Below are 25,773 nucleotides of genomic sequence, written 5' to 3'. Positions count from 1 at the left end.
TGTTTAATACCTCTTCTATTGGAAAAGGAAATAAGTTATTATTTAGATCTATGTGAACAGAAGAACTCTTACCATTTTTGCCATCATATGCCCAGTCTGGACTTGCCATGATGTTCTACTTAGTTTTCTTTTTCTGAAAAACAAAAGTAATGACTTGAATAACTAACTGAAACTGTGCATGCAGTAGACACTGTAAACCACCAGTTGGGTGTTTTTATAGAAACTTCTTTGCCTTTAATAGGTCACTATTACACCATCTCTGCTTATCAGGAAGTACATATATCTAAAAAAAAGGTGTTGTAAAAAAATTCTACAGCCAGGCGTGGTGGCTCACGCCTGTAACCCTAGCACTCTGGGAGGCCGAGGCGAATGGATCACTAAAGTTGAGGAGTTCGAAACCAGCCTGAGCAAGAGTGAGACCCCGTCTCTATTAAAAATAGAAAGAAATTAATTGGCCAACTAAAAATATATAGAAAAAATAGCCAGGCATGGTGGCACATGCCTCTAGTCCCAGCTACTCGGGAGGCTGAGGCAGTAGGATCGCTTGAGCCTAGGAGTTTGAGGTTGCTGTGAGGTAGGTTGATGTCACAGCACTCTAGCCCAGGCAACAGAGCAAGACCCTGATTCAAAAAGAAAAAAAAATTCTACAAGGGTTACATCAGTGCCAGCTGTTTTATTCTCATATATTATGAAAGAGAATTATCAAAATCTTAGATTTTATAAAACCAAGTTCTGTTTCACCCATGTTAGTAGAAGATATGGCTGAATATTATCATATATAATTCTTTAGACTTCCTAAATACTTTGTGCACTTAAGATTTCCACTTCTGCTGTAGCTAGATCTTTAAGAAATACTAGCAACAATAATTTAATAAGGCAAATAATTTATATGTTTATAGGCTGATCAGAATTAGTATCGTGATGTTAATTTAAGATCAGATAATGAAATTATTAATCATTTGTAATATATGTTATTCATGAGTACATTTTATAGACATGCATTTCTCATTTTGAAGCAATATTGGAATTCATAAGTGGAGAAGATTTTATTAATATTAACATTAAATATAGCCAAATATTTATTTACACATCAAATAGGTGTACTAGAATAAAAGTCTTCTTTTTTATAGTTCTACACAATTTATAAATCACTTCGATATTGTTTTATTTCACTATCACATGTGCACACACACAAATTCTATAAAGTAAGAATTAGCATTTTGTAGTTGAGAGATGTTGAAAGATTTCGCCACAACTAGAAAGAAGCCAAGACATCAGCCTTCAAATCCAGTTGCTTTCTTCACTATACCTCTGCCAAATGCTACAGTGGGTGAGCTATGAGGTGGATAATTCCCTAATTTTCCTTTTATGACCACAATTCTCGTAAGTCCAATTTAAGCCTGGACCAAGAAGAGAATTGACAGCTGTTGAGTGGTAAGAAGGTCCACAGGACTTTTCAGGGAGGCAAAGAAAACTTTGATGTGTCAGACTCTGGCTAGGTCCACATTTTCAAGCCTTTACTGTGCTTAAATGAAATACAACCAGAAAAATAAGTTTCCATAATAATGCTTTTTTTTTTCCATGCCATGATAGCCAAACTTCCTTTTGCACTGTAGAATTGTCTGAGTTGCCTGAACTCCTAAATGAAGAAGGAGATCAGGAACAATATTTACTAAGGCTAACTAGCGCCACGTTTGTTCCCTCGTGGCTAATGATGCTGCCCTGCCTCGTATACAGAGTGGATTATGGCTCCTGAACGTACACAGAGTGGCAGAGGCACAGGCTCCCATTCTATGGCTTCTGGGGCCATAAGGAGTTACTGCTTAACAAAGAACTCTTTTTTAAGGTTCCATCTATTGAAGGCTCAATATGTATTATTCAAGTGCTGTGTTAAAAATCTTTTTATAAATATTTATTAACTTAACTCTCAGAAGAACCAAATTGGATATTAAAACCCAAATGATGTATTAAAAAATTCAGACTCAGGGTTATCAAGCTTGAGGTCAGACATCTCCTCAGGGTTATCAAGCTTGCAAGTGGCTGCTTACATCCCATGAGCCTAGGGCTTAAACTCAGATCTGTTTAACTCCAAAGCTTATACTCTTTTTCAACCTTCCACTGTTACCACATGCCCACTGACCTCCAGTTAATTCTATTTTCTGGAGGATTGGATTAGTTGATATGGCCTAGTCTGGCTCAAGATGACCAACAGTCAGGCTTAATCCTTGGGTTTACTTCTTCCCAGACTTGGTCTCAGATTGGTCAGAAGCCCATGGACTGATAGTAGCAGGCTACCCTTTGCCAGATGATTTACCTCCTAATATTGGATACTTTAGTAAAAGTAACTGTTAAGTTGAACTACTATATTAATCAACATATATGAAAAAAGACAACACCTTTTCATTACATAATTTCATGATAATTTAGCACATGAATGTTTTAACATTTCTATGGGTGACAATTCATTTAAGTTTTAGGTACAAAATTACTTTGAACCCTAACTATTATGACCTTTTATTTTATTATGTACCCAGGGTGTGTTTGTGTACTCCCACAAGGAGAAAATTACATTGAGAAAGGACGTAAAGTTTAATGAGCCCTTATGATTTAAGTGCTAACACTTGTCCCATTTACCTTTATCTCTCCTTTTCTGCTTGCAAACTTTGCTTAATATCTACGCCAAATCCAAGATGCATTACCTTCACTTTCACCTATAGCCTCTCCCAGTATACTTTTCCAGGATGATGATCTTTGGACTGCTTTTGCGTATCAAGAAGGAGTTCAGTCTGTACAACTTCTGATTTTAAACTACCAGTTTATTTTCTAAGTCCATCAAATATGCCAACACATGTTAAAGAAGGCTTTTTTGGTTTTCCTGGTAGACTATTATGAGTAAATATATATGTACTTGAAACTGGCTAATGGAAAATCTACATTTTAAGAAAAGTGATGCAAAAAGTATATAAATACTTTTGATATAGAATTGCTTAATTCTATGTGTTAATTTATTAACGTAAAGAAATATCAGCAGTGCTTTAAAATTTACCGTTATTATTAAGGAGAATGGTTTCACACTGTATTCATGCTATAAGATAGTGGGGTGTAGGCTACAAAAGGATACTATTTATTGAATGATTTCCATCTGTTGGGTCCTTTAAAATAAGGATCTAATTCAATTCTCACAGCAGACCTTGGGGTTAGGTTAGAATCCCTTTACTTTTAAAGAATAGGTAACTAAGGCTCACAAAAAGCTAAGGAACAAAACTAGAATTTGAATCCATTTCTGACTACCTCCAAAGACCATGAGTGTGTCCTCTTTTCTATTATATTGCACCACCATCTTTATCAGGTTGTCTGAAAAACATTTACTATAAATTTATTTAATAGGTTATTACGTTTGTTTATTGAGCAGCACCAACTAACTTTAGCAGAAGATTTTATTTTTAGTGCCCTAAGGTATTTCTCAAAAAGCAGCATTACCTCAGAGTTTTACAAAATTTCAAAGCCATACATTTAAGCCAATTTTAAATTATATTTAAGAGCTCCAGTATTTCTTATTTTAACTTTTTTTCTTCTAGTTCTTTAGGTGAATATTTCCCTCTGATTCCCATTTTATTTTATTTTTTTATTTCAAAATATTAATTAAGAGAGTACAAGTGTTTTTGTTATATGGATATCTTATATAATGCTTAAGTCAGGGCTTTTGGTGTGTCCATCACCAGCATAGTATTCATTGTACCCAATAGGTAAATTTGTACCCCAGACCCCCAGCCCTATTCTATTCTTGGTTTCTTATGTCTTTTACATTGCTTTGTGCCCATTTGTGCCCATCTATTAGCTCCCACTTATTAGTGAGGACATATGGTATTTGGTTTTCCATTTCTGAGATACTTCACTTAGGAAAATGGTCTCCAGTTCCATCCACATTGCTGCATACTACAATATTTCATTCCTTTTTATGGCTAAGTAGTACTCCAAGCCAAATTTCCTTACCCAGCATATGCTACAGACACACCCTTAAGAAGGAGCGGGGGATTCCTCACCTAAACAAAGGAAAATCCCCAAATAAGAAGGAACAGCTGCTCCAGATGAGAAGAAATCAGCACAAAAACTCTGGAACTATCAAAAATCAGAGTGAAAGTACACCCCCAAAGGAGCACAGCAGTTCTCTAGTAATGGATCCCAACCAAAATGAAAGTAACTGAAATGACAGTTAAAGAATTCCAAATATGAATTGTAAGGAAGCCCAAAGAGATCAAAGAGAAAATGGAAAACCAACTAAAAGAAACCAGAAAAACAATTCAGGAAATGAATGAAAAATTTACTAAAGAGATAGATATATTTTAAAAAGATCAAATAGAATTTCCGGAAATGAAAAGTTCATTTAGGGAAATACAAAACATAGTGGTAAGTTTTAAGAATAGACTTGACTAAGCAGAAGAAAGAATTTCAGAGCTTGAAGACAACTTTTTCGAATTAACCCAATCAATCAAAAATAAAGAACAAAGACTCAAAAGGAACAAACAAAGTCTATGAGAAATATGGGATTACGTAAAACGGCCAAATGTAGTAATTGGGGCACAAGGCTTGGAAAACCTCTCTGAGGGAATAATTAAGGAAAACTTCCCTGGTCTTGCTAGAGATTTAGACATCCAGATATAAGAAGCAAAATGAACACCTGGGAGATTCATTGCAAAAAGGGAATTACCAAGGCACACAGTCATCAGATTGGCCAAAGTCAACACAAAGGAGGAACTCTTGTGAGCCATGAGGCAAAAACATCAAGTAACCTACAAAGGAAAACCCATCAGACTAACAGCAGACTTCTCAACAGACACCTTACAAGCCAGAAGAGCAGGGGGCTGTATCTTTAGTCTTCTTAAACAGAATAGCTGCTAGCCAAGAATTTTGTATCCTGCTGAACTAAATGAAGGAGAAATAAAATCTTTCCCAGATAAACAAACACCATTTTAATATTTTAAAATTAAAAACATGAAGTCTTGTAGCAAATAAATTATGATGAGTTTCAAATTTAAATTATACTTAAAAATAAATTTTTCAGTATAGAAAAAACAAAAGTGTGAAAGAATGCCATCCATGCCTAGTTATAGGAGAGATCTGCTAAATGCCACTAAAAAGAAAAATGTCCACCTTAGTAGGACTAAATTCCAGACAGTAGCTACTTTACAATGTTTAGAGTTCCATGATGATAAGCAGCTTTCCTGGGATCCACATTTTCCCTAAAATGAGGAAATATGCACTCTGAAAAGAGTCATTTTTGACTATTAAATTTGGCATGACTTTTACATTGTTCCCTGAATTCTCTGCCCCTCCAGAAATGGTATTGTTTTGAGTGGCAAGATAAACTTATTTCTAGCAGAGAAATGAGTCATGGAAAAATGGTGATATTAGTCTGGATATTTCTGCATTAAGACACTAGAAATTCTGATTAATTAATTTAAATGGTGGGAAGACTTTTCTGGATTTCACAGTTGTCATTTCCTCTACATTAGTCTTTCTCACTTTCTCTTCACTTGTAACAAAGCTGTTTTGCCAACTTTAGTTTTTCCAGTGGGTGTCTTTGTCTCCATTCATACCCTGCCTGCTCCCATTTCACAACCTTCATGCTGTTGTCCCACTGTCTGCATTGCTCTGTACCAAGATCTTTGCACTGGCTTAAATATCACCTCCTCAATTATGGCTTTCCTGAGTCCCAAATCCAACATATCCCCCTTCTTCCTAGCCATCCTGTTATATCATTTCGTCTTATATCTTTCATAGCATTTCTTGCATCCTGAAATTATTTTGCTTCCATTTTGAAATTATTTGTTTATTTGATTAATGTCTATAACTGTCTCTAAAATAGCACCTCTATTATATTATAAATAGGACCTTGGCCTGGCACGGTGGCTCATGCCTGTAATCCTAGCTTTCTGGGAGGCCAAGGTGGACGGATTGCTCAAGGTCAGGAGTTCGAAACCAGCCTGAGAAAGAGCGAGACCCGTCTCTACTATAAATAGAAAGAAATTAATTGGCCAACTAATATATATAGAAAAAATTAGCCAGGGCATGGTGACGCATGCCTGTAGTCCCAGCTACTCAGTAGGCTGAGGCAGAAGGATTGCTTGGGCTCAGGAGTTTGAGGTTGGTGTTAGCTAAGCTGACACCACTCTAGCCTGGGCAACAGAGGGAGACTCTGTCTCAAAAAAAAAAAAAAGGACTTTGACCATTTTTCCCCACTGTGTTCTCCTCATCTCTAACATACCTGGAAAACAGCAGTGCTCATTAAATACTTGTAGAGAGAATGATTGAATGTTCATTTTTAACTTCAATGATTGTATTTTCATAAAAACTTAGTAGGGAAGAATACTCAGCAGGGATTATGCCTATCCAAATGCACTGATCTGAACTCAGGGCAGTGAGACACAGTATGTCTGGGCATGTGAATGAGCTTTGCTAGAAGTAAACTCATGTGCATTTTTGGACTAAGGAAAAAGAGCCTTTCCTCTCTCAGTTCTATTAATGGGAGTAATGAAGTGCCCAGTCTGTGTCTGTCAGTCATTGTCGGGAGAGTGAGAACACTGGTCTTTATAAGTATCAAATTTTTTGACACCTCATAGGTGTCAAAATTTAACTCTACAATATGGTTTGAACTTTTGACCTATACATTTCAAAAAATCCATAACTCTAGTGGCTTTTATTATTGTAATTAAAGAAAACATTCAATCTTATATTTCCTGTCTCAGGACATTTTATTTTTTAAGGTAATTTTAAGTTTGCTAATGCCTGTTTTTTATTAATAATCAAGCCGACTCTACATATATAGTCATTTTAATACACAACATAGAGGCATTCACAGTATCTTGCAATTTCAATATTTTGAAAACATTAAATTTTAAATTTATCAGTTGACCATCATGCTTATTGAAATTACCTGTTAGAAAGATATACTGTATACTTTGAGAATGTGGGCTTGTGAACTTTTATGCTAATCGTTAGCAGTCTTTTCTACTACATGAATAGGTAACTTGGGCAGGTTAATTGTACCATCCTCATATTTATTTTTAAAACTGAGAAAATACAATTTCTATCTTATTTTCTATAACTAGTTGGGGCATTAATAAATCCTTCTATAACAGATGACATTATTAAGCAATATTTTTCACCTAAAAAGAAAAATAACAGCCATAATGCTTTGTAAATCATAAAATACGGCACAAATGTAAATGATCAACTAAGCCTCATTAAAAAAAAACAGTTTGATTTTAATTCTCAGGCAAATAGATGATGATATAAAACAAAATAGTTCAAGTGATTGCATGTGGCCTGAAATTCAAGCAATTGCATGACATGTAATTGCTTGAGACAGATTGAACTAAATCCTACATGTAAATATGAAAGGAGATAAGTGCTCAAGTGTAAATGTTAGGGAGGTGAAAGTGAGCTTCATCAGTCACCTTGTTATAACTTCTTCCATGCACTTTTGTTGGGGGTCTGTCTACCTAAAATAATAAAAAAATTTTTTAAAAGTTTCTGCTGATTCCTCTAATAACTTGGTTAGCTTACAAGTTCTTTTTATCAAAGACTAGATTTCTAAAATGTATTTGCAATTGTTCATAGAAGAATGTGTCTTGTTCATAGAAAACCTATGGATCTAGCAAATTTTTCTTACTCAGATACTGTTGTTGATATCACTAAGTTTGTGAGTACAAAATTATTTCTCACATCTTTTATAGTAAATAATAAATCTTCTGGTGTTGATTTCACAACAAAATAGTTAAGTAGCCACCTCTGAAGAGGCTTAGTCCTGATTAGGGTGCTATTATTCCTATAGGCATTAGATTAAACAAATATGTTCTTATACTGAAGGAATATATAATTATTACACCTAGTAAGTAAAAATTTCTGCATGTGAGACCTGGGAATCTGTGTTTTTAACAAACATTCCCAGGTAATTTTTTTAAAAACAAATTTGAAGCCTTTTAAAAACACTTTTTAAAGATCCTGAATGGTATATTCCTGACATGCTTCCTCCTTTAGAAAGCATACCAAGTTAATATTCACTTCAGCCGCCACTTTGAAAGATACTGTTTTCCTAAATTATTTTTTTTTTCTCATAAGATTTCTTAAATTCTTTAATGCTTTTACTGGTACCCAACTCCAGAGAAGAAATTTTTCTTTTCTTTTCTTTTCTCTTTTTTCTTTTCTTTTCTTTTCTTTTCTTTTCTTTTCTTTTCTTTTCTTTTCTTTTCTTTTCTTTTCTTTTCTTTCCTTTCCTTTCCTTTCCTTTCCTTTCCTTTCCTTTCCTTTCCTTTCCTTTTCTTTCTTCTCTTCTACTCTTCTCTTCTCTTCTCTTCTCTTCTCTTCTCTTCTCTTCTTTTCTTTTCTTTTCTCTTTTCTTTTCTCTTTTCTTTTTTTACAATACCATTTCAACCATTGAGTACAGCAGGCTAAATACAGGGTGGTAACTTGCTCTACAGTGGTTTTTAAATCAAATGCTCAAGTCAGAACCATGATCAAGTAAAGAGGGGTAACCATAACCAAATGCCTTCTAGTAGTGAAAGTACCCATTGTTGCATGCAGGAGATTGTCATTTCTTTTTTTTTTTTTGAGACAGTGTCTCACTTTGCCCCGGCTAGAATGAGTGCCATGGCATCAGCCTAGCTCACAGCAACCTCAAACTCCTGGGTTCAAGTGATCCTACTGCCTCAGCCTCCCGAGTAGCTGGGACTACAGGCATGTGCCACCATGCCCGGCTAGTTTTTTCTATATATATATTAGTTGGCCAATTAATTTCTTTCTATTTATAGTAGAGACGGGTCTCGCTCTTGCTCAGGCTGGTTTCGAACTCCTGACCTCGAGCAATCCGCCCACCTCGGCCTCCCAGAGTGCTAGGATTACAGGCGTGAGCCACCGCGCCCCGCCAAGAGATTGTCATTTTAATTTACTCAAATTCCTTGATCCTTATCCTAGGAGGTCTAGCAAAGAAAAGTGGCAAGAACATTATTTGAACCAGGGATTTGCAGAATGTCTCATTCCTCAAGGGTGGAGTGCACAGAAAGAGTACAACACAGAGGTCCTCTTTACCAAGCTTACAGAGTGCACGAAGACACGTAATGGGGGGAATGCATGCTGTGGTTTCCCCATCACCACAGCCAGCCCGCCCAGGCCCACAGGGCTAACACATGCATCCCTACAGAAGCTCTCTCAGTGCCCACCTTTGCTACATTCCACGGAGAAACCAAGCTACACATGATTTAAACCCCCTGATTCCAGTGTAGCTGGTGAATATGCATATTTCTACATTTCCACGAGAATCTACTTTATTTCTTCCCATACTCAGGGTAAGGGATCAGAGCACAGGCTAGAACAGAATAGGTCCTCCTCCCTTCTATTTCTAGGATGGGAAGGAAAAAAAGTAAATTTCTATTAGAATCATCACACACACAAAAAAAATTTCAGAAAAGATTCCTATTGTCCTAGCTAAAGGCAAAGCAACAGGATTGAAATGAAAGTCCTTTCTGATCCTGTCTCCTTTATGCAAAAAATTACTTGGGCAATTAATTTAGCTGGTAGAGGTCATGTCTTATTCTGAATTTCCTCTATTTTGCTTTCTAAACTTTTTTTTTTCAAGTTGCTTCACGCAAATGAGGGGTTACCTAAATATCTAATATATAATAAGCTGATCTCTAAGATGGATTTAGCTATAAGTAAGTGAAGAATTTTAAGGACACTTAAAGATCTCTGATTTAGAGTAACTCTTCCTTCAGCAAAGACTCCCATAGAAAGCGTGCACAGGGGTTTCTTCTGTGGTTTCTTTAGGGCTCCTTTAGTTTCTATTACGGAATCAGAAAACTCTGGAGAGGCTGCTTAGGCAACAGTTCTCAACTGTGACTTGAAAGGCCCCGGGTTTCAAAACTCCAGGGTTATGAGTGAGAAGGTGTTGAGCGAAAGGTTCCTTGCTGCACCCCCTTGCACCGAGTTATCTGGCCCTGCGGTGGGTGTTCCTTAATATGCAATACTTGGTCATTGCAGTAATAGTCCTGGCTCCTTTAAGACTGTCCCAGACTCTGCCTTTAACCAGTTGGTAAAGTTCCACATAACCTTTGTGCAACTGCCTGACGATTACAAAATGAGGGGATGACATGTTGGCAAGGGCCTTAGTTTTCCATCATCACCCAGGAGGAAGCCGGAACCAGTCTGGTGAGAAAGAACTCCAGGAAAAACACCTCCCTAGGTTCATGTCAATAATACTTTAAAAATGGAGACCAACAGAGTCCAAGGGAGTCCTTGAGGGCCCTTGTGGGCTAAAAACCAAGCTCCAGTTAGAATGAAACTTACGAGTGTAGACTTAGAACAAATAGGGCTGATTTTATGCGGTGATTTGATCTGGGGAAGATGAATTCCTGGCAATGTTCTCAATTCCTTCTGTTGGTAATTCTTAGCGGTGCTAGCTAGCCAAGGTTCGCATTTGTTGTTCTTACAATGTGGTCTTTTATTGCTCCTGTCTCAGGCTCCAAGAGGTCTCATAAAGTCGTCTGCAAAGTTGCACAGAATTTCGCTGCGTGGTTGCTTGTAGCTGGCACTAGCTGTTGCTACACTTTTCTATCCTAATTTATTTTTGTGTCTTAAGATTGTGTTTCTAGTTCTCCCCCAACTCTGACACTGTGCATATAGTGCTCAAATGTTCTCTGGTGAACATGTATTATTGGTAAAGATCAGTGGCTTCTTCCATGGGAGCATTGACTATTTACATAAAACCGCTTCTGGGTATGGGGCTGACTATGCCATTTATCTTGGTTAATATAATATTTCTAAATGAATCATTTTAACTTTAAAATCAGAGGCAGCAAATGAAACTTTGCTTATGGATTCCAGTCCCCAAAATATAAAGTTGAAGTGGGAAGAAAAAAGGAATCATCTTTTAGCAGCAGCTAGATATAATGAAGTTTGCAGAAAGAGAACCAGGGTATCTTTTATTAGATCAGATATTGACAGCAATGTTCTTGCATGATAGACATGCCTTCTGTATGAGATGAGTATGACATCCACTGAAAAAACAGCCCAGTAGGGAGAGAAATGCCAACAATAATAGATGTGACCTTTTAGTTCCTTGGCCATTGGCATTGCTGGAGGGTAATCCTAGATCACCCATTTTTCCATTTGGATGTAGCTGAGACTGACAGGGCAGGTGTCCTGCCTAAAGCAACTGATTTGCTGATTTATGATCGGCTTTCTGTCTCCTTCCTACTTGCCTCTTCCAAAGTGAGCTTGAAGATCCAGTTCTTTTCACTACCTCTGCAGAAAACCTAGAGGCAAGGACTGGATTTATTCTTTGTTACTTGTAAGGCTGCTGTTGAATCAATGCTAAAATCAGTGATCCAATGATGCACCTTAGAGATTTTTAGTATTGTTATTAAATTCAGTAGGATTAGAATGCAGCTACTGACAGGGGACTAGATGAAGCTAAACCAAGCACAACTTAATCCCTTCTTCATAATACGAACAAGGAACAAAACAAATGGTATCATGGTAGTTTGGCACTGCCTCCGGCATCACAACTTCTGGCTGTTGAAATTATCTATAGTTTGATTTTGTCATAGCTACTTATACACTGCCATCCATGTCACTGGTTTACCTCCTTAAACATCAGGTCTATACCCCGATCATTCAACCCAACTTCAGGGGATGGATGGAGAAAGTTTGTTTGGAATTCAGTTACCCATGGCTTCTTGGGTGTAAAATTTGGGCTACACAACACTGAGTGTCAGAGGGGAGAGAATCACATTTGTCCCCACCACATGCTACAAGTGGCTTTTATAGAATACTGCCCCTGTCTCTTCTGTGTCCTTAGCAGAAAAAGTGCTAAAAACCAGTACAGGCAGCATATCTTAGTTACATACTGCAGTGGACGTGTGTGAACCTGTCTTTTCTGGAAGCTAGATTCAGGTTAGTTTGAGAGCCAGACTTATACCTGTACACCTGGTCTCTGTTCTGTCCTGTGCCATTAGGAGCAACTTGGCTTTCTGGATCTGAGCCCCTGTCTTCTAACCTGAACGCTCACCTTGCCTTCGACTTGGGTTTGGTCTCACATCACAGTCCCCTATTGCTGCCTGTGTCAGGACTCATGCTGACATTTTTCTCATTCTCTTCCTGCCAGCTCAGCCCAGCTTCCAGTCCAGGACCCTCTTATCCCATCTTGTACCATGACCTGACACTGACCGCTAGCTGAGTTCAGGCTCAGGGGACTGCTTGGACCAGAGGTTGAGTGAGATCTTAGGCCTGGGAAGAGTATCCTCTAGGGACCCAAGTTACAGTAGGGAGAGTGCAGGCTGAACTGAGCCAGGAACAAAGGGCACTGTGCCCTTTGACCGCTGTGTTCTGCCGTGGTTAAAGATTTGAAGGAAAACATCTGGCCTAAATGGGAGAAAAGTGAAAGCAAGAAGAACATGAGCCATTAAACGTGTGCCACTCTAACGACTAACATGAAGCTATGTACTTGTAACTCAGCTGACTTTTGCAGTGTCATTTACATATTGAGTTTCTCATGCATTGTGAAAAATCGCTCATGGATATTTTTTATTTATGTTTTAATTTGTTTTATGAATGGGTGCTATGTTATTGTGGTTCTAAATGAAAAGGAATATAAGGGTGAAAAATAAAAAAATTCCTCCCATTTTCTGTCTCAGAGAGAACCAAAGTTATCAATTTCTTTTATACTTTTTGAGAGATATTTGATTCATATATGGGAAGAACTGCATGTATTATTTTGCTCTTTTTTAAAAATACAAATAATATTATACTTTATACATTTTTTTTGTTCCCTACTTTTTCCCATTAACATGTTATCTTGGAATTTGGCCATATCACTATATAAAGAGAGCTTTCTTATTTTTGGCATATAATATTCTGTTTTCTTTGTTTATTTAGCCACCCCCAATTGATAGGCATTTAGATTATTTCTGGTCATTATTAACAGTGTTGAAATGAATGGCTTTCCTTGGATACTGAGAGGAAAAGGAATCTGGTGATATGAATACCTTATAAATGTATACATTTTTTTCTTCTCAGTGTCCTCTCACATACATTTTACTTAAATTATAGTAGTGATCCTGACAAGGAGAGAAAGGTGATATATATGAATTTTTGCATAAGGAAAAACATGTCCGAGGGGAGGTGAAGGTGGCAGCCTTCTTTAATGAAAAAGGTGAACAGAAGAAAAGTCATCTTTCAGAGACACCCTAGGATATCACTTTTTAGCAAAGAAGTCCATTCTTTTTTTTTTTTTTTTGAGACAGAGTCTCACTTTTGTTGCCCAGGCTAGAGTGAGTGCTGTGGCGTTAGCCTAGCTCACAGCAACCTCAAACTCCTGGGCTCAAGCGATCCTCCTGCCTCAGCCTCCCGAGTAGCTGAGACTACAGGCATGCACCACCATGCCCAGATAATTTTTTGTATATATACTTTTAGTTGGTCAATTAATTTCTTTCTATTTTTAGTAGAGATGGGGTCTCGCTCAGGCTGGTTTCGAACTCCCGACCTCGAGCAATCTGCCCGCCTCGGCCTCCCAGAGTGCTAGGATTACAGGCGTGAGCCACCGCGCCTGGCCCAAAGAAGTCCATTCTTGCTTCCAGGAAAAGTGCTAAGACAAAAAGTCTTGTTGAAATGATCTTCTGTTTTTAGGGCTCTTTTTAAGACTATCTGCTTCCTCACACATGTACGAAGTAAAAGAAAGCAAAGAGCTTACAGAACAAGAAATATTTTTACATAATTGAGAGCAGATTCAATCTAAAGTCTCTGTGGAAGTCACTAAGACAGTGGAGAAAGAAGACCTTTCATGGTGGCGAATCACCTTCCGATTTGTTGGCGATGGAGGTGGTGGGGAGACGGTACCCTCAGAGTACTGATGAAGGGCTCTCCAAAACACCTCTTCTGTTTGATATAAAGAGAGAAAATAAGTGCTCTGAATGCAGTCTTACGAGCAAGGAACGCGGCAAAGCAGGACACTTGGATTACTGATTGCTGAGAGAGGAAAACCGTAGCAATCCTTTAGAAAGGATTGATGCACATGAACACTGAGAAACATCACCCCAAAGTTATTCTTCTCTAACTTAAGTATAAGGGTGAATATATAAAGAAAGAATCTTTAAAGCTTACTGGGAAAGTAACCAAATGTACTTTATGTGTTTCCTTTTTTATACAAGTTTACATTTTTTACTTTTAAAAATGTATATTTTTTATTCTTAAAAAGTAATAATTGTATTTTCTTTTATTTCAATAAAACTTGAAGCTAAACTTAGCATCTGAATCAAGCCATCTTTATCAGTGGCAAATGGCAGATCAATTTTTTTTTTCTTTCCTGTTACTGAGGATCAAGAACCTCAGCATGCCATGACTTGCTTGGCTTCCTTTACTAATATTTAATCCTTCCAGTATTTGACATAATTCCCATGACAACATGTGGACTGAATATAATGACCTCATTTGACAAATGAGGAGATTGAGGTTGAAATATTTTGTCCCTTGTCTGAGTCACACTTCAGAGTGGCAATGTGGATATTTGATCTTACTTTTTGTGCCTCCAGCCCAAGAGTTTTTTCCACCACAAGCAAGAACTTTAAAACTAAAAATATTTTGAATTTTTATCTTAGAATGTTAGTAAGGATAAAATACAAGAAGGAAAATGCCTTCTACACACAGCTATCCTCACATACTTATCTGAACCCTCTATCTGTACAATTGGAAGCAAATATTTTAACCTCATTGAGCCTTAATTTCCTTATCTGTGAAATAGAAATACTAATACCAACTTTATAGAGTTGTGAGGATCAGTAATGGTTTATATAAAGTGCCTGGTGAAAAGACAGCCCTCAGTAAATGGCAACATTCCTATAATAATAATAATAATAGCTATTACCATATTATGAGATCAGGTAGGTAAAAACACTTTGTAAATCATGAATTGATATATAAATGGAAGGTACTCTTGTAATTATTTTCTTATATTTTTCAATATGTATTCACTATTTTTAGAAAACATTTAAATAGTTGGATCCATTTAGTACATTCATTTTAGTGTTAAAGGTTATTCTAAGCCATTATTTTAGGAAATTTAAATTTAAAAGTTAATTTAACTAAAGTAAATATCAATGCTTCTTAAAAGTGCTTTCCCCCTTTATCATTTTACTTAATTTTAAAACTAAATCTCTTTCTGCAAGAACAAATAACCCAAAACTTCCACTGGGATCAAGTATGATTAATAGCCTGAAACCAGGGAACAAATCCGCTTTATAGAAAAGAAAACAAGGCACATAAAAATCTCCTAAAACCTTCTTGTGCATTAAAGGAAAACAAAACAATATTTCTTCAACTCGTAAAAACTTTGTGAGCTATAAAACCATTCACAAATAAAACTTAATATAGATTCCCAGTTGCTCATCTGAAACCCCTAGAGCCACATGTGTTTCAGAATTCAGAATTTTTCAGATTTTATGAAAGCAATACAATGCAAATATTATATAAGAATGCCTTTAGCAGGGTTTGGGGGAGCACCTTGTAATCTGGAACATTCCTATTTTTGTAGCATAATGTATGAATACTCAAATAAGTGGAATAAATAGGACTATAAATAGCTTTGTGTCAGTTCAGGTCAGATTATACCCACAGATGAGTTCAGGTCAAGTGAGGTCAGGTGTTTGCCAAAACACTTTCAGTGTTCAGAAATTTTTGGATTTCAGGGCTGGAGGTAAGAGATAGTGGAGCTGTGTTTTCAGTCTCTGGGTTGAGTGGGTCAACACAAAAGCGATGTAGGTGGTAGAAAGACTATCAGCTCTGGACTCAGGTAGGTCTAAACACCTGATCTACCTTTTACTCCTCAGATAATGCTGTGGATGTTAATTTACCTCTATAACCCTCTGTTTCCTCATCTTAAAAAATGGGAAAAAGAATCCTACCTTGCAGGATTGTGATGAGGGTTCATGATCATATATGTTAACTCTCTGGTACTGATCAACACAATGTGACCGATAGCTGCTAGCATTGTTCATGAGAAGTGGTGTCTCATAAAATAGAATAAAATATATATATTTTTTATTATTTCAAATTTGAAAGTAGCAGAAGAAAGGGGTAGAAATTTTATAAGAATTCCAGAAGACTTTTTTTTTTGGTACTTTCCCCCCATTTTCTGGTATTTATTAACCTTCCAGAATATATATTTTGTAAATCATGTTCCCAGCAGACTTTTGAAAAGAAAAAGGACCAAGATCCCAAAGCTTTCTTTCTGAGGCTTAAATTTATTGAAACCTTTTGGGTTAGGCAGGGCAGCACTGATCTAAGTTCAGAGTCAGGGAAGTTCCAAAGAGTCTCTGAAATGAAAACCCAGGGGGCTGGAAAGAATCTGTACAGTGGGTTGGTCTCAACTCCAACCTGGGGAGGGAAGGGCGAGGCGAGTCTGGGCCCATGAGAGAATTGAACATGGAAACCTGTTCCCACCCTGAGCATCTATGGTTATGCTTTCAACCTGCGTGAATAACTATGTGAATTCATTCAGCAATTATTTTTGAATGTTAGCTAAGTATAATTCTATGAAAATATTCAAGAAACATAGACATAGCCCTATGTTCATTGGTATTGTAGTTTTTTGGAGACAGCAAATCACTCCAAATGTGGTGAATTTTCTTTTTTTTTTTGGAGACAGAGTCTCACTTTGTTGCCCAGGCTAGAGTGAGTGCTGTGGTCTCAGCCTAGCTTACAGCAACCTCAAACTCCTGGGCTCAAGTAATCCTCCTGCCTCAGCCTCCCAAGTAGCTGGGACTATAGGCATGCGCCACCATGCCCAGCTAATTTTTTCTATGTATTTTTAGTGGTCCAATTAATTTATTTCTATTTTTAGTAGAGATGGGATCTCGCTCTTGCTCAGGCTGGTCTCAAACTCCTGACCTTGAGCCATCCTCCCGCCTCGGCCTCCCAGAGAGAGCTAGGATTACAGGCGCCTGAATGTGATGAATTTTCTAAAGGTATAAGCTAGGCGGCCAGTGGCAAGGGAGGGAATGGGGTACCTACAAAGAGGAAACCAGGGGGAGGCAGGCTGGCCATGCAGTAGTACAGCTACATGAGCTGCTTCCTTTTCTCGGAATGCTCTTCCCCTATAATACTGCATGGCTGTGCCTTTTCATCATCCCTCAGAAAGCCTTCTTGATGGCTTTTATAGCCATCTAAAATTATCTTGTTTACTTTTACACTTGTTTATTGTGTGCTCCCCCCCTTTAGGAGGAAAGATTCATGAGAACCCTGAGCGTTTTGTCCAATATTTGTGGGTGCCTAAATATTTGTCGAATGAATAAAGGGAAGACTATGCAAAGTCCCTAAGGTAGAAAAGAACTTGGTGCATTCTAGGAGATGAAATTAGGCATTTGGGTCTTGCTTATTACCTAATTCTGTCTCCTGGTATCAACGCCCTTAATAGTCTCCTCCCATATTGATGCTGGGCTTGGCCAAGTGGCTTTCTTGGCCTATGGGACTTCAGCAAACAATACAAACAAAGGCTTGGTAAGTGCTTGTTTACAACAACGATGAACCGTGTGAGAAGTCCTGCCTGATCTTGTCTCTCTATAAAGGAAATACCACTTGGAGAGCAAAGGCCTGTCATTCCAGCTGTCCCAAATGAACTTGGACCCCCTTGCTGACTTTCTAGTTAAATTCAGCAACATGAAGGAGTCCAGGTAAAACCAATAGAACAATCCACTCTTCCGCCAACTAAATGAGGAGAATGAAGTTTAGATGGGCTATATAACTCTGTGAAAGCTTGCATAGACATTGAGGCAATATTTTACCTTAGATCCTTCTACATCCAAAAACAGGCTTTGCTGCTCTGAGCAATTAGATGGGCTTGGATTGGCAATATATGAGAGTTTTGGTGGCAGAGAGAGGAGGTGGAAAGTTGTGTTAGAAGACAAGAGGAAAGGAAGGGAAACTCCAGTAAGCAACTCTCTTCTTACCGCTCTTTTCCCAAACTATACACGATCTTCAGTGACAATCATAACAAAGTATAATGTCTGAAGAGCAGTGCCTCCTTATTCTACTATGTTTTCCACACTTACTATTGCTTCAAATTCCTTTAAAAGGAAAAAAAAATATTTATAGAAGCATTGTTTGTGGTAGTTATTAGCTAAAAACTAGAAACAACTTAAATATCAACCAATGGGAAAATGGACAAATACATTGTGGCATTGTCATATGACCTGGTTTAAACAGAACTATATGCATCAACATAGGTAAATTTCAAGAACATAAATTAAGCAAAGAAAGTTAAATTGGAGAGCAATGCATAGAGTACAATATCAATTATGTAAAGGTTAAAATCCACTTAACAATGCAACATGTAATGCACGGATCCATATAATGTAGTAATAACATAAACAACGCACTTGGGAAAAGTAACTACCAAATTCAGGTGATTGTGGTCACCTGCAGGGAGGAAAAAAGAGAGAGCAAATGGGACTTGTAGATAAAATGCTTTAACTGTGTAAGTTACTTTTGATTTTCTTTTTTTAAAAAAGGAAACCAATGTGGCAGGCAGAAACCAAGGGAACTTGTCCTCAAGATGGGTTTCGTGAGATCAGAGGCCAAAGCAAAGTTGCTTGAGGGCCCAGGTGACAAATTGCAACAACTTGGGGGGCATTCAGCCCATGAGTTCACACAGCACAATATAGCATCTCCAACGCAGTGAGAACTGAAAGAAATGAAGTGTCCTTTGGTACTTCGAAGTTGTGTATTTGGGAAAGCATCATAGACTGTACCCTAGTCAGCCAAGCCACATTCTTATAACGGTTTTCAGCAGCCAAGGTATGGGGGACGTGCCTTTTAAAAATGGCCTTTGAGGTAAGAGAGTCTGTAACAGGAAGACCAGATGGAAGAACATGAGCAGACTTGCTTCTGAGCGTATGAAGCACCCTGAAGGAGTCCCAGCGTTAACTGGTGATGTTTTGCTTGCGGAGGGGCGTGGGGATCTAGTCCTACAGGCCAGATCTATGAGTCAGTGACTTCATTTGGTAGATGAGGCCTAGGGAAATTCAAGTAACATTTAAAAATAGAAACACCTGGAGTCGCTAACAAATGAAAACTAAGATTCAACCAAATGCAAATGGTGACATCAGGATCTTTCTTAGTTCAATAGGTGGAGAGGGTTTGAAAAAAGCGACACTGAGCTTTGAATTAAAAGAAAGGCCTGCGTAGAAATAGAAGTGAGGCAGGAAAAGGAAGCTGGAAAAACAGAAGGCTGATTTGGTTAAGGCTTATTTTCTATTTATCCTCATCTGTACAGGAACCTGGTAGACACTGCTTGTGATGGTACTTTACATATAGTTGACAACTTTGTGGGAGTTAGAACAAAGGTTTATTCCACTGATGCCTATGAAAATGTGGACATATATCTTACCTCTGAGCCCTGGCCTCTTTTAGATGCACTGGGACATCCAGATACCCTGAAAGCTGAGTCCTAGGGTAAACACAGCTGGCTCAAAATGCATTAACTGATATTATACATGATATGCCAACGAAGAGACTAAATTCCTTGGAGGAACATGGAGAACATGTGCTGATGTTCCATACAGATTATGTTTTCTGATCGTAGCATTTGGCTCAAAAGAAAACATTACAAAACAAAACAAGATGAAGATACAGAAAGAACAGTTCTAGTCTTATTAAATATTTGTTATCCAGTCTTTGGGGACAAATTCCACAGCCCTTCCTTCATAAATCCTTCCAGAAAGATAAAAAATATGAGATTTTGTAGTCTCTTACCCCCTTTAACCCTCCTTACTTGAAATATTGCTAACTCTTCATATCTTAAAAGGAAAATCAAGCCAGCCTGATTTTATTTATAGGAAGATGAAATACCAGTTTTCTCTGAAAACAGGCCTACATATAAATTAAAGACACTATTGAACTTTTCTCATCAATCTAAAAAGTAAAAATTAAATATCAAAATTGACCTGAGCGCTCAACATTAAAGCTTTTTCTTCTTTAAGAATGAAGGCACAAGCTAGCAAAGTTAACAAATCCAAAATGTGACTCTTTTCCCATGCTTCATAAATTTCCTTCTCGGTATTCCATCTGTAAATGGCACTGCCACTTTCCCTAATTCTTGAGGGAGAAATCTAAGAGTCCTCTTTCAGTATCTGCTTTCACAAAACCTGCATATCAAATCACTGGCAAGTTTAATAATTGCTTCCTCCTAAATAATAATTTAAATGCATCTACTTTTGCACAAATTTATTCCCTTGACACTTCTGGAGGCCAAAAGTCTGAAATGTGTCTTAGGGGCTAAAGTCAAGGTGTTGGCAGGATTGCATGCCTTCTGCAGGCTCCAGGGGAGAATTTGTTTCCTTGTCTTTCCCAGCTTCTAGAAGCCGCCTGCATTCCTTGGCTTGTGGTCCCTTCTCCATCTTCAACTACAGCTGCGTAGAATCTTCTCTACCTCTTACAAAGACCTTTGTGATTATATCTATATTGGGCCCAACTGGGTGGTTCAGAATAATCTTCCCATCTCAGGATCCTTAATTTAATCACTTCTGTGAAGTCCCTTTTGCCATGTAAGGTAATGTATGCCCAGGTTCTGGGGATCAGTATGTGGACATCTTTGGGGGCCATTCTTGAGCCTACCTGAGGTGGCCAGCAGACGGCAACTTCTCAAGGATTTCTTAGGCGATGGTGGAGATGGAGTTTGGAGGTGGTAAATGGCATATCGAGAAGGAAACAGCCCGAATGAGGGATAAAAAATGAATTTTAGTCCTGGGTGTAATTGGATTGACATCTTTAGGGAGGGAGATTCAAGGAAACTGGCTTCTTCTTGTGCTGAAAAATATCCAGGTATTTTGCTTTCTAAAATGTGGGTGTAATTTTGTGTGTGGGGGCAGGGGAGTGGGGAGTCAGGGGAGTTAGTGGTGGTTGAAATAATATGATGAACTCATAGTTTTATTACTACTGTTATCATCCTTCAGGCATTTTTCAATTGACTGTAGTTGGTGTAACAGAAAGGCCTTGTAACCTGGTCATCCATTGAGTCCATTGACTTTTCTAGGCAGATAGCATACCATATATTATTTTGAGGAAAATACAATGCTGACATGAGCAATAGACACATGATAAGAAGTGATTAAGAAGAACTAAAAATGTGTGTTTTAGCAAAATGATTACCAATAAAATCATTTATGTGAACTGCTTACCTTTAATTCCCTTGTGACACAATAGCATAAAGGTGAGTCAGATTGATTTTGATGTGAATTTTATTTTATAAGGGCTGTTAAGTCTACATAAGGTTTGCTTTAGTCATCATAGTTGCCGTCTTGTGGCATGTCCATCCATTTACAATTTAAGGAAAAGGTAAAGGGAACATTTTTTTTTTTCTCAACATTTTTGCTTCAGGTAGCCTTCTGTTGTTTTCACTACTAATGAGAGAAACTCCTGTTTTTTAATAGTTAATTTAAAGACAAAACACATCTTTCCAACCCTTGGAATGCCATGCACAGGAACCCAGCACAATGAATACTTCTGTTCATACAAGTGATGGATGCTGTCAAACACTCCACTTGCTACTCACTTAAGAAATGCAGATGGACATACTTTCAAGGCATAGCTGTGAAAATGTCACTCCTGAAAACTCATCTACTCAGTCTTTCTGCTGAGGAGTCAGCACCACCTGAGTGACTTGCTCACACTCTGAGCTCTTCCTGCCTCCAAATGGACTCGTGTTCTTTTCAACTTTTTCTCCTCCTGCCTCCAATATGTTAGTTGATGTTGGTACCATTGGCCAACATCATTGATCATTGGCACCATTATTGAGGGTAGAGTCCAGGCCTGCAGATGTGAAGTTATCTCTGTCTCCATCTCTTTCCTTCAATTTTATCTCCACAACTCTTCTGGGATTCCTTCCCTCCCTCCCACCCTCCTCCCTCCCTCCCTCCCTCCCTCCCTCCCTCCCTCCCTCCCTCCCTTCCTTCCTTCCTTCCTTCCTTCCTTCCTTGCCATTGCCTTTCACTTGCTGACATAAAATCTCATCCTAACTGGCCTCACTGCCTAAGCCTTCATTTCATCAGCTCCAGCTCAAGACCTACAGTAAGAATAATAGCCCTGAAGCCCAGTTTCAATCAGTTTATTCGGTCCATGAACTTTCAACAGCTTCCTACTGCTTTGCATAAAACGTGAACAATATCACCTAGCATGTAAAAACCTCAAATCTACTTTTCTATATTTATATTTCAATAGTTCCCTTTATAATGTTTATTTTTCAGTAAAACAGGACTATCTGTCATCCCTAATTTATGCTGTATCTCTCTCTTCACCTTCAAACTTTGCCATATGCTGATTTTTCATGTAAAATGTCCAGCTTCTTGTCCCAAACACACAATTTCACTTGTGAAAATCTAAGCTATTAATCAAAGTATATCTCCAATAATAGGCATTTCCTAATGATGTCTTTCAGGAAATTTATACTTTCCCAAGTTGGAATAGATCTCTGCATTGCCATAGAGTTTGTTTTGTATCTTTCTTATGACATTTCTCTCTCATCATATTTATGCAGATATTCCTGAAATTAGAGACTGAATTTTATCAATCTTAGGAATCTTCCATTATCTTTAGTAGATACTCAGTAAGTATTTGTTAAATGTTGGAATGAACAAACAACCGAATTGATTTTGCTAATTTATTTCTATAAGGGATTTGTGGTTATGTGGACAAATAATTTGAACCCACCCAGAGTAAGATCCATCTGGAACTGGAATAATAGAATTTTCAATCAAGCAAGACTGCTATCATGTACACTGAGCTATGGAAACTCTCATCTCTGGAAAAGGTGTCAGTATCTCACTTAGTACACCATTTTCAGGAAAGAGATAGCATCTCTTTACCTAAGACTTTGACCTCATCCTAGTACCAGAAACATGAAACCTTCTAACCAGAGAATAAATAAGTTTCAATTTTTACTGGATCATAGACTGTGACAGGGCTGAGAGTATCAGATTAGCCTGAGCATTAGCCACCCAGCAGTGCCAGCCGAGGGGCATGTACAGGGGAAGGTGCTGGGGGTGGGTGTGGGTGCCCTGCTTCGAGTCAGTACTGGCAGCAACAGCTGCTGCTTGGCTCTGAAGACAGTCCTCTACTCTCCCTCTGTGGCCGAAAGATGGGTGAAAAAAGCTGCAACAGCTAAGAGAGCCAAGATGAGATGAGGAGGTGGGTGGTCAGACATGGCAGAGGCTTAAGAGGAGGGCTCAGGCCGAAGCTGGAGATGCAGCTGGAGCAGAAGGCTTAGTTGAGTCTTCATTAGTCTCTAAAAGCATGGGGAATCTCAGAATTGAACTATGATATCTGCTTGAGAGCCTATATTGCATCAGTTATGAGAAAGGATAACTTCTATGTTCCAGAAACAGGATTATCTGGGGAGTAAACTTACAGGCGCTTCATTTCAGAGCAACATGAAAAAATTATAGGCACATAAATCTTGAAGCTCTACCTCAATGGACGATGAAAGGTGAGCTTAAATGATTCTAAAACTTTTCCTGACCTATAAACCTCTATGACTTAAGAAAGTGAACCCTGCTTAGCTGGACAGAGCTGCCCTGATATTATTATGGTAAAAGGAATTTCTCACATTGCAGGCTGGGGAAACCAAGTATGGTCTTTGTAGCACAGTTTTCTGCACCCATCCCTACTCAGGACTTTTGCTTTAAAATTAGCATTTAGAAGAATTGGTAAATCATTTTATATCCTTTGCACGTCTTATTCTAAATAAATTTATAAAGGGTTGACCTACTTTAAATATTATGTTAAAATCATCTCCTTTTCACCTTCAATATAGCCTGGGGCTGTTAATTTATTTTTAAGTTCAGAGAGAGTAACTGTGGCCATACAGGTGAAAAAAACACGAGATACTGGGAAAGATGACGATCTGATTGCACTTCCTGATCGTCCTCTTCGAGGTCTTTTGTAGGCTTTATTGTTTACAGACCTGGGCTGAGGGTAGTGGCTCCTTGTATGTAGGGTTAATGTTTTAGCCTGGCATGAGAAACACAGAACCATTGGCTTCCTGAGTGGGTACTACCAGTTAAACCCAGTAGATCCCTCTTGGTCTTTGGAGAAAATGCCTGTCAGTTTCCAGTGTGCTGCCTGCTTCTTTTGGGTCAACTCTAGCAGCCCAGGAACAACTGCAACTTTGAGCAGAACCATTGCCAATCTCCACAGTTGAGGAGGGGAGAAGCCAACTGTGCCCTTTCTCACTTGGAACATCAAGAGATCACTTTTTCCCCCTTGCTTCCAAGGAATATTTTTGACCCTTTGCTCACAAAATCACCAATGGCCAACAGTGTGAGAAAAGATGTACATGATAACTGTTGTTCAGGGAAATGCAAATCAAAATAATGAGAGACCATGGGAGTGAATGGCAAAATTCAAAAGATTAATAATTTTCCTTGTGGGAGTATAAAGTGTTACAATCATTAGTTTGCAGAACTTATTTAAATCATAAATAGACATAGAGTTAGACCCCCAAATCTCATTTTTAGGAGTCCATGCTACTGAAAAATTAACTGAACCAGTGTTTGTAAGAATAGGATGGGCATTTCAAAATAACCTATGGATGAAATAATGATCCTAGACAACTGTATTTGTGATTTTTTAAGTATAAAAAGTGAATTGCACGGCAACAGCATAATTTGATTCTGTTTTTGTGTATAATACCTTTTTGCATATTTACACATTCAGTGAAGAGAGAGTAGGAAGATTAACACCAATCTGTTAACATTTGTTGCCTTGAAGGGAATATGATTAGAAGGGAGGAGAGATGAGAGAGACTGCTAATTTGTACTTGATTTATATCTGTAGTTGTTAGGTAGATAGGCTCTCCAGGTCTTCTAAGGACAAGGGTGCCCAGCTTTGGTGCTATCTTGAGCAATTGCTCCACCTGGGAAGAAGGATAAGGACGGGCACTCGTTTTTGTGTGTGTGTGTGTGTGTGTGTGTGTGTTGACCCACCCTTAATCCTATCCTGAGCAACTGCTGCTCCTGGAGAAGGAGGGCATGCTTTCTCAATCTGGGAATTCCCTACCCCAGGCATGATAGGATTTGGAAAGTGACCTAGAGTAACCTCAGGGTAATTATTATGCCATTAGCTTGAATCTACATTGAGGTTCACTGCCACCTCCCCACCCTCCGCCCCCATGAGGGCTTTCTAAGAGGGAGCTCATATATATAGATGGAATTTTGAGGACACCTGTTGATCATCTAGTAATATCCCACACCTCTCAAGAGCCCTCCCCTGGACTGGGCCAATGAAAGGAAATAATACAAGAAAGAGTGAGTGAGTGAGTGAGTCTAGCTGTTTCTCTCCACTCATGGAGACAGACACGTTTTGTGCTACAGTAAAGAGCTGCTCGTGTGAAACTGCTTCCTGCTTGAGGTTCTTCTGTCTCATTGGCCTTGCTGGTGATTTTTCTAAACAAGGAGTCAGAGGACCAGGATAATCTAGACTTGACACTTTGGTGTGTCTGGTCATTCGTTGGCCAAGAGCACACCAAGAGCCAAGGGCAGACTGCCACCCTGACATAGTGTTCGATAGGTACAATGAACATATATTATTTTTGTAATAAAGTTTTTCTCTAACAAACCTCATATTTTAAAACTTATAAGAGGAAAAGAGCCATTTCTGCAGTTTCTACGAGTCTGCTGACATGGCAATATAGCTGTTGTGCCCCCTTTTGAATACTTTTTTATTGCCTTATAAAAT

General features: G+C 38.3%; 1 protein-coding gene across 1 annotated transcript in view; it reads right to left on the bottom strand.

Annotated features, from left to right (window-relative positions):
• CA1 (carbonic anhydrase 1) overlaps nt 1-25,773 on the bottom strand; it is a 51,915-nt gene that overhangs the window by 15,252 nt on the left and 10,890 nt on the right. The window contains exon 2 of the mRNA XM_020288909.2: nt 73-133. Within this exon, the coding sequence (XP_020144498.2) occupies nt 73-109 (37 nt within the window). The 5' untranslated portion in view covers nt 110-133. The remainder of the gene's footprint in view (nt 1-72; nt 134-25,773) is intronic.

This window comes from Microcebus murinus, chromosome 7 (assembly GCF_040939455.1).
Source record: "Microcebus murinus isolate Inina chromosome 7, M.murinus_Inina_mat1.0, whole genome shotgun sequence".
NCBI lineage: Eukaryota > Metazoa > Chordata > Mammalia > Primates > Cheirogaleidae > Microcebus > Microcebus murinus.
This window is presented reverse-complemented; position numbering and strand designations above follow the sequence as displayed.